The sequence below is a fragment of the Nuphar pumila genome, chromosome 6, assembly GCF_984573655.1.
Source record: "Nuphar pumila chromosome 6, dmNupPumi1.hap1.1, whole genome shotgun sequence".
Classification (NCBI taxonomy): Eukaryota; Viridiplantae; Streptophyta; class Magnoliopsida; order Nymphaeales; family Nymphaeaceae; genus Nuphar; species Nuphar pumila.
The window spans coordinates 38252494-38262922 of record NC_143254.1 but is presented as its reverse complement, the minus strand read 5'-3'; the positions used below and the strand labels follow the sequence as shown (position 1 = coordinate 38262922).

General features: G+C 38.9%; 1 protein-coding gene across 1 annotated transcript; it reads right to left on the bottom strand.

Moving 5' to 3' along the window:
* Window positions 1–3229: 3229 nt before the first annotated feature.
* On the bottom strand, window positions 3230–8721 carry LOC149834680 (uncharacterized). Its single transcript, XM_090009426.1, has 2 exons — window positions 8257–8721; window positions 3230–3636 (listed from the first exon to the last, which is right to left on the bottom strand). The coding sequence occupies exons 1-2, from the start codon at window positions 8719–8721 to the stop codon at window positions 3277–3279; spliced, it is 825 nt and encodes a 274-aa protein (XP_089865552.1). The 3' UTR covers window positions 3230–3276.
* Window positions 8722–10429: the final 1708 nt, after the last annotated feature.

Below are 10429 nucleotides of genomic sequence, written 5' to 3'. Positions count from 1 at the left end.
GTTTGCAGTCATTCTGTCGTATGATGTTACGAATAGTATCCTAACCAGTTAAAAGAGAACCATCAGAATACTATGATGAAGAAAATATCAAATTTATCATGCAATATATGATGTCATACAATCACAAGAATTATGATGCATGCATTGATAACTTAATATTTTCATGTGCAAACTATTCATGACACGATACATTCATTTGAAGCATGCTTTCAGTATACAATTTCACATGGAAGACATAATCAAATTGAAAGTAACTACATGTAAGCATGGATACAATCACATCAAACATTGCAATACATCGAAATAATTCATATCAAACAAATATCAAACATGTACCTGCAGCAAACACACTTCAATATCCCACTAACTACTACCATGCATAGCATGGACTCCGTACTCCAAAAATAAGAACACTTCCATATTCATACATTAAAATCATGCTCAGCATGATCTCCGAACTCCAACAAAGTAGTCATAGATATCAACAACTAAGTGAGTGTGTGAACAATAAAGTGTTATATTCAATAAATTAAATAACATGTGATGCGCTTGCATCACTTACTCACCACGGGTATTTACCCGATTTGCATTGTTTTTGTCACTTACTTACCACGGGTGGCGGGGCACAAGCAAGTTCTGTTGAGAAATCTGCAAAAAAAAATGATGTTTTAAAATGAAGTCACCATGAAATTATTCGACCATATTAAATCATAAAACCTTAAAATACAAGAAAATAAATTATAAATAAACCAAAACATCATAAACTATAAGAAAAATAAACCATAAAATTAAATAAAAAAGCCACAATTTAAACCTTAATCAAACAAGGAAAAAACCTGCCAAAATCAAATACAAAAAAATCCTTCATCAAATTAACTAAAAAGTATTAATTAAAAAAATGTGATTTAAATCCCTAATTATAGAAAATAAAAATAAAAACTCTAAATAAATAAAAAAAACCTAATCAAATTAACTATAAAAGCCTTAATTAAAAAATTTTGATTTAAAGTCCTAACCAAATTAACTAAAAATCCTTAATTAAAAAAATTATGATTCAAATCCCTAATCATAGAAAATAAAAATAAAAGCTCTAATCAAATCCAAGAAAACCCTAATCAAATTAACTATAAAATGCCCTAATTTTTAAATTTTGATTCAAAGCCCTAATAAAACAAAATCAAATAAAAAACCCTAATTAAATTAACTACAAATAGCCTTAATTTAAGAAATTTGATTCAATTGCTTAATAAATGAAAATCAAAATAAAAAATCCTAATCAATGAAAATCAAAGAAAACTAAACAATAAAAATAAAATAAAAACCCTAATTTCTGAAAAAAGAAAAAAAAGAGCAAGAAACCAGGGGGTCGACCCCCGGCCGGACACGGCAGGGGGTCGACCCCCGGCCGGACATCAAAAGGGGTTGACCCCCTGCCGGACAAGGCAGGGGGTTGACCCCTGGCCGGAGACGGCAAGGGGGTCGACCCCGGCCGGACAAGGCAGGGGGTTGACCCCCTGCCGGACATCAAAAGGGGTTGACCCCCTGCCGGGGTTGACCCCCTGCCGGACACGGCGGGGGGTCGACCCCCGGCCGGACATGGCGGGGGGTCGACCCCCCCCCCCCCCCCCCGGCCGGACACGGCAGGGGGTCGACCCCCTACCAGGGTTGACCCCCGGCCGGACACGGCAGAGGGTCGACCACCTACCGGGGTCGACCGCCTGGCAGAGTCGACCCCCTGCCGGAAAACGCAGGGGGTCGACCGCCTGGCAGAGTCGACCCCCTGCCGGAAAACGCAGGGGGTCGACCGCCTGGCAGAGTCGACCCCCTGCCGGAAAAAGCAGGGGGTCGACCTCCAATCCATTTACGTACCTGCGGTTGCTCCGGGCAGCGACGGCGGCAGCGGAAGGTTGACGGAAGGAAGAGGGCGGCAGGAGGGAGAGGGCGGCGGGCGGGAGCAGCGAAAGGAGAAAGGAAAAAGAGGGCTGGGATTAGGGGTAATGCGACATATAGCGACGGCTTAGCGACGGATTAATTCCGTCGCTAAGCCATCGTAATTCAAAAAACAAAAAAGGCGACAGAAAATATTTCGTCGCCTAGGCCGTCGCTATGTTGCGACGGAATCTTAGCCGTCGCAATTCCGTCGCTAACTGTCGTATTTATTGCGACAAAACATTCTCTCGCAAAATCCGTCGCTACTTAGCGACGGATTTTGCGAGGGAATGTTTTCTGTCGCTAGTTTCGTAAAATTCTACAAATATAGCGATGGATTCATTTCTCTCGTTAATCTGTCGCTAAGTAGCGACGATATAACTCCGTCGCTAAATTCCCTCGCTAATCAACTATTTTTTTGTAGTGGGAGCCCCCGGACCCCCCTTCGTGCAAGGGCAAAAAGAGTGAATCAGGCTCCACAACTCATCAGATGGATGGTAGAGAGGGCAGTTTTCATGGAGGTTTCTTGGGGTGGAGCTTTTCTGGCACCATTTTCTGAAAAGTGGATGATGGTGGGTGGTAGTGGTAAGATGGATGATGGTGATGAATGATGAAAAATCGTCATAAAAAATGGTTTTTTGAGAGGTGCATAATGGTGGTTGTGAGATGTGGTGAAGTAGGTGGTGGGGAGTGGACCTCACCATTTTCTCTTGAGAGAAAGCATTCCTCCACTTTCTCCAGTGGAAGAATGTTTCTTATAAAAATGTATACTTTTTAGAAAAAATTATCTCTGAGAAAAAAAATGGTTTGAAAGAATCGATAAAATCGTATGAATTTTTTCATTTTTTATAAGTTTCTTACATCTTTCTCACTTCCAAACGTGCCGTAACATTAAGCCCACGGAGTTATACACTGCCAGTACAGCAACTCTGAGTAAGTCAGATCTCTGATCCTAGGGGTGGTTTCTCCGTGTAAATATAAAAAAAAAAAAAATTAAACAGTGATGAGTGTAGCGGTATTATGCACTGCTGAATTGAATTTTTTTTTTGGGGGTCCATGAACTTATATACCACATCAAATCAGTCACTATAAATGCTTCTTAGCTTTTCTTCTTTTTTTAAGGGGTTAGGGTTTACATATACTTGTAAAATGAAACATAGTATCAAATGAAGTGTAGAATTTGAAGGGAAGCAAGCACGGAACCCCCTTCCCCTGAAATATCCAGAAGTAAAACATACAACACAACATCAAAAGCTTGCATGTACAAGATGGTCTTAAAGTAGAGAGTCGTGATAAACAATATTCAAACAATGAAATAATGAGAACAAGATATTATAAAGGTACTCCTCAGAGGATATCAGGCAGTTGAAACTGTTGAGACCCAAAATTTTGCAGTGAAGAGTTCTGCAAGAAAACCACAATACCACATTTGCTGCTGTTGAATCCCTCCCACAATGTGAAGTTCACCGTCCCCGATATTGTCTTCTTTGCTGAAACGTCGCGAACACTGCACAGTTTCTCCAGATTTCTCACGACGAAATCGTTGGTTACTACGCGCCCGTTGTTATCCCCCTTGCAAATTTGAGTCACCAGGCCACTCTCATACAGGGCCACCATGATGTCCACGCCCTTCCCATCCACCTTTGTCCTCAGAGGACCACTCAATGAGACCTGCAGAGTGTCAGGTGCACTTCTTTGGAAGGTTGCCTGTCGGAATTTGCATAATCATCAATATAGAATATCAATTTTCTGATTGAGAATATAGGCATTGTGACTATGGTTTCAACTTGAATACAACCAGTGTCCAGAACAAATCAAATTCTTTTTGTTACCAGAAAGCACAGTCATTTTTACATTATGCAGAGAAATCAACTGCACTAAATGAGATCTTATCACAGTTATGGAAGTTGACGCAGATGATAGTTAAGGGGCGAGAGAATAACGTTAGGGAGATGAAATTAATTGTACAAAGGAAGCCAATATAAATCGGGACATATGGGTCGTATAGGAGGAGTGGTCTTAAGGGTCCATATGTGAGAAGCATTAGGGTTTGCATACCCTATCTTAAGCCATTGTAATAAGCTTTCAAGAGGTAATTTATTATTGCAGTCTCTGGGAGGATTAATTCTCCACCTCCAAGGAGAGCTACTTCGTAATATCCCTCTCTCTCCCATTGCCCTCTTCTCTCTTCCCGTCTCTCGCGCACCCACCCAATCGACCTCGGCTGGTTCCAGCTGCATCGTTCACCCAAGCAAGCCTCCGGACATGAAGCAGCTTCCACTTCCCTTTCACTCTCACCATTAAATCACTGGCAATTAATGGTGAGAGTGAAGCGGGAGCGGGAAGCAATGCACTTTCAAAAATTTAGGAAGCGGGAAGCGTGGGACTACTTAGAAGCAAATCACGAACCGGAAGCGACCTAGGAAGTGAGGGAGAAGCGAAAAAATAAAAAAAGATAGAAGCGAGGGGCAAGTGTGGGGAAAGCAAGGAGAAAGGATGGGGAAAGCGCGCTTACCATTTATGGAAAGTGCGCTTCCCAAAAAAGGGGATGCTTCCCCACGCATTTTGGAAGCGCGATGTTTCATGATTTCGAAACGTGTATTGGGGAAGCGTGCTTCCCCTATTATAGGGGTGCATTCGGTAACTCTGCTCTCACCATCCCTCGACCTCGCAATGGTCGTGATCCTGTCGTTATTGTACTTGATACAAACTCGCTAGAATGCTATGTCACATGGACACTGATGTACATTTGAAGATACATTTATTTTCACAAGTTTTCCAACATGACTAGTATACAAGGGGATTTGATATGGGAATAAAATTGGAGTACCATGTGACTGCAATCACAGTTACCAAGGGATTGTTTATATACAAGTACAGAAGACTCACCAAATTTGCATTACCATGGTTTCAAAGGTTTGAGAAACAATAAGATTCAACTTACAATAAGAAAGAAATTTGGCAATCCCATGTAGCAAAATTGCAGAATGTCTAGGTTGGTACTCTCAAAATCTTCTTACTAGCATGAATGTTTGAATGTTATGTCCACAACATTATTGATTTCCATGTGCATTCAAATTACACATACCAAATTCCAAAGCTTCTTAAATCTCGGGTGTTAACCAATTCGAAATTGAAGTAATAAGAAATTCCAGACTCTAATTTGAGCAAATAAATCACTGGCAATTAGTTTAGCTATTTACTAGCCAGGCTAAAGATAAACCATGCTAACTATATCCTAACTAAAATTTGAAAAGTAAATCTAGCTAAATCAAGGCATGTGATCTGCATCTAAAACGTTGGTGTTCCAAACCAATGAGTGAAAAACTTCATTTATTTATTTATGCAAAACCAACCATTCCAGATATGATCTACATGTTTGGTTTAGCAGAAACTGACCATTGGATCATGTTTTCCCATTGTATACGTCGGAGATTATATATAGAGGTTTGAGAATAGGTGCTAACAAAACTTAGGTGTCTACCGTAAAGAATGGGGGTTTTCAAGGTGATTTTCACACATCTGACCCTGCAGATATGTTCAATATGGCTGATTTTCTAGGAAATGACACTTGAATCACATTTTTTGATAAAAAAACACAAGATTTTTTTAAGCACTAATATTTATGAAAATTTTAAACCATTGATTTTCAAACCTTATAAAAATATACCTACATGTCCGAGTGGGATGATCCAAGAGTTGATTCCTATAAAATTGAGAATATATATGAGAAAAGGAAACATACAAAATAGGCACAGTGCTAAATGAAACATGTACTTAGATTTTTGGTATTTTTTTAAAATTCTAACCGTACAAATATGATCTATATGTTTATTTTTATAGGAATCACTTCTTGGAGCATTTGATTCTGAGAGATAGACATGTTTTTATAAGGTTTCAAAAATCGACGACTTATAATTTTCATAATTTTTTGAGGCTCTAAATGCCAGCTTTTTTCATCCAAAATACATTATCCAAGTGTAGATTTCTAGTAAATCAATCATGTTGAATACGTCTATAAGGTTGGAATTTCAAAAAAACACTAAAAATCCATTAGCATCGTACTCATTTTTTAGGTTTCCATTTTTTTGAAACCTTATAAAAATATACCTACATGTCCAAGTGGGATGATCCAAGAGTTGATTCCTATAAAATTGAGAATATATATGAGAAAATGAAACATACAAAATAGGCACAGTGCTAAATGAAACATGTACTTAGATTTTTGGTATTTTTTTTAAAATCTAACAGTACAAATATGATCTTGGAGCATTTGATTTTGACGGATAGACATGTTTTTATAAGGTTTCAAAAATCGATGGCTTATAATTTTCATAATTTTTTGAGGCTCTAAATGACATCTTTTTTCATCCAAAATACATAATCCAAGTGTCGATTTCTAGTAAATCAATCGTGTTGAATACGTCTATAAGGTTGGAATTAAAAAAAAAACACTAAAAATCCATTAGCATCGTACCCATTTTGTAGGTTTCCATTTTTTTGAAACCTTATAAAAATATACCTACATGTCTGAGTGGGATGATCCAAGAGTTGATTCCTATAAAATCAAGAATATATATGAGAAAAGGAAACACACAAAATGGGCACGGTGCTAAATGAAACATGTTATTAGATTTTCGATATTTTTTTAAAATTTTGACTGGACAAATATGATCTATATGCTTATTTTTATAGGAATCACTTCTTGGAGCATTTGATTCTCATGCATAGACAGTTTTTTTATAAGGTTTAAAAAATTGATGGCTTATAATTTTCATAATTTTTTGAGGTTGTAAATGCCATCTTTTTTCATCCAAAAAACATAATCCAAGTGTCGATTTCTAGTAAATCAATCATGTTGATTATGTCTATGGGGTTGGAATTAAAAGAAAAACACTGCCATTTTGTAGGTTATATATATATATATATATATATATATATATATATATATATATATATATATATATATATATATATATATATATATATATATATATATATATATATATATATATATATATATGCTAAATGACATATGTTGTAGCTTTTTCAGTCTTTTTTATTTTATTTTTAAATTCTGACCTATTTTCTTGATTTTATCAGGATCAACTCTTGAAGTGTTTGATTCTGACACATGAGTGGGTTTTTGTAACTCGAGAAAACAATGGCTCAAAATCTATGTAAATTTTTTAGGCTCCAAATATCATTTTTTTCATCAAAAACACATGATTCATGCCTAACACATTTATGGGGTCAAAACTAGAGGTGTCAACGGGCCTGGTTTACCGAGACCCAATCCAAACCAAACCCTATAGGGTTCGGGTATGGTGATAAATAAGAAGACCCGAGTCCAGACCTGAAGGTCCGATTAATACATGAACCTAGGTATAGTTTGTGAAATTTTATACTAGACCTTGACCTAACCCAAGTTTGGATTAAGACCTGCAATTTATCAATGTAAAAATGATAAAAAATATGGTTTTATGGGGTATGGTCTGAGTTTGGTTCATGTAATTCTTATCATGTCTCGGTATGGTTTTTCTTATAGTGGACCCAATTAGACTCGGGTTTGGACTCAATACCATACCCAAAAATCTGGTCCAAGTTTGGCTCTACATGGGTCCAAACCAAACCTGACCCGTTGACACCGCCATTAACCACGAAAAAAACACCCATTTAGCTTGTTTCTTTTAGCATATTTCATTTAGCAAGAATATATATATATATAGGCAATGTTTGCTACCCGCCTTGGTAAGGAACCTCCTAGTGAAAAATATAATATTTTTATTTTTTCAGTTTTTTGTGCACATCTGACCCTCCGGCTGTAATTTACATATTAATTTAGCAGAAACTGACTTTTGGATCATGTTTTTCTGATGTATACGTGACGTTTTATGAGAGATGTAAAATCAGCAGCCCACAATGTAAGAAAATTTCAAACCTCAAAAAAAAAAAACATATTTTTTGCAAAGGAAAAATGAAAACTACGATTCAAGGGTTGATTCCAAATATTTTGAAATCCCTTTCTTAAACTATGATCCAAGGGTTGTACCCAGAAAATCCCAACATATACCAAGATCTGTAACAATGGTGATATAGTAAATAGCTGACACCTAAAACTCAGGTAATCAATTTATCATTTCTCACTGGATATCAAGAAAAAGAGAAAAAAAATGAAATAAGCGATTTATAAACTAAACAATTTTGACATAAAAACCAAGAAAAGGAAACAAAAGCACACTTAATTCTTTGACCTTTCTCATTCATTAACTAATAAAAATTAGTCAAATAAAGAAAAAGAGAGAGAGAGAGACGAAAAGAAGAGACCTGCATTGCAGGGCCGGGGAATGTCTGTGCCTTCCCGATCTCTTCCATGAGCGCCGTTTCGTTGGTGGCGAGGCACTCCGCCCGTCCCTGCACCACCGCCTGCGGCGTGTAGATGGAGTTCTTCTGCAGCGACTCCACGAACGCCTTCTGCCGGACGGTCCAGAGGCTTGACCCGAAGGGATCCTTCCACCCCAAGTAGTCCCAGTACTCCACGTGGTACGCCAGCACAATCACCGGAGGTGAGTCGGCCGGAAGCTCCCCGCCTCGGCCGATCCGAGAGAGGAGGAGCTCCGCCTCCGGGGAGGTGGTGCAGCCCTGGGCGGTGAAGAACTCCACCAACGCGGCCCCTCCCTTCCTCTGATCATCCGCCTCGGCGCCTTCGGCTGTGTACACCTTCGCTGAATTTTCCAACGAGTCCTTGCCTCCTCTTCGGCGGCCAAAGCACGCGAACAGCTTTGGCGCCATCGATGGGAAACCGCTCGGACTCGAAGGAAAATCACCAGAGAGCGAAAAAGAGATGGTGGTGGTGGAGAGAGAGAGAGAGAGAGCGAGGGGTCTCGCTCCTCTTTTGGTGCGAGGAGAAGGAATGAGCGCCTAGTTTTTTGTCCTCTTCCGTACCGTACACGTGTACAGAACAGAGTGCATATTTTCCGGGTTCGGTGCCGAGCGCAGCGGATCTATAATGTTGCCCTATTCGGAATCCAGACAGATGGTGTCCATGTCATGTCACCGGAGGTGTCCAGTTATGGATTTGCTTTTTATAAAATATTCTTTATTTTTCTAAATTTTTTTCAAAATCTCATCCATATTACCACCGCAGGGTCGACCGCGTCGCCAGCGAGGGTTGTGGACGTGTTCAACTGAAGACCCCAGATCAAACCCTGCTGGCGCACGAGTGTGTCCCTAGCTTTGTAGCTTTTAGAGGTGGGTCGTGTATGATAGAGCGACCGTGGGCCCATCCGAGGTTTTCTCTCGCTTGAGCGAGAGTTTTATTGTCATTAAAAAGAATATTCTGATGATGTTGGCAGCAATTTGCACATTTTTTGGGTATGAATGGATCGGATGAATAAAGGTCCGTCGTGTCTGACAGTAAGTAGGCTGAACGTGATAACTGTCCGCTAAACACGGGCGATGGATTACCTTGATGGCCTTATTGGCGAACACATTAATTAGAAGCACTCATACATAATGATGAGGTGGATGCCCGGGAACACATATATACTTGAGGAGGAGCCAGTGAGGGTGGTGTTGTTGTCTCAGGCAGCAGAGTTTTCCAATCCAAACAGTAGGGGATTAATGAGCGTCTTTGTTGATGCTGGCTGAAGCACTTTCGATGGAGGACACTTCTCATGTGAAACAAACACATTTATGACTTTCTAGAAATGTTCTTTCATGTGAAAAATATTTCATAAAACTTGACTTTTGCATTAGTCACATGAAAGAGTTTTTTTTTTCTTTCTCATACGTGAAACAGACGCACACACTATGTTTGTCTTAAGCCTTGGATAAATTTGAACCTATGTCACATAGATGCGGGGTGAAGATGTGGGTGAGCTTTGGGGCTGCAAAAGCACTCAGTTTTGTCAAGTGGTCAGGTAAAAGTACTTGTGAAGAGGGCTTTTTGTGTTTGCTAAATAGGGTTGCCTAATGTGGTGGGGTCCATCAAGAGACGGGGATTCTGGTTTTAAGTGGTATTAGATCTTTGTGTTGCATTTGCATGATTTGATGATACTCAGTTCTAGTTAGTTGCAGTTTCATAACTCTGTGTGGTTATGAGATAGATCATAACACATTTTGATAAGTCTAGAGCTTTTGCCTTCTTGCATTTGATGCACATGGTGTACCAAAGACATTTTTTTTACCGATTAAATTTATGGATAACTCTTTTTAGTGGAGTAGGGGTTGGGGTTGGGGTTGTGATTCTAGAAGGAAGCCATGTGAAATTGTGGATATATATTTGAAATTTTATTCTTAAATACTTGAAAATATCTTATGATGTACTGGTGTATATATACCAGGCTTTATTGTGTTTCAAGGGGATCCCAATCTGCAAAGGTGCTGAGGGATATTACCAGATATTGGCAATATTTAATATATTGATTTTTTCCCATGTAGTTGTGGTTTTCTTGATCATTTAATATGAATCTTTTCTGTGCTTTCCACTAAAATGTTG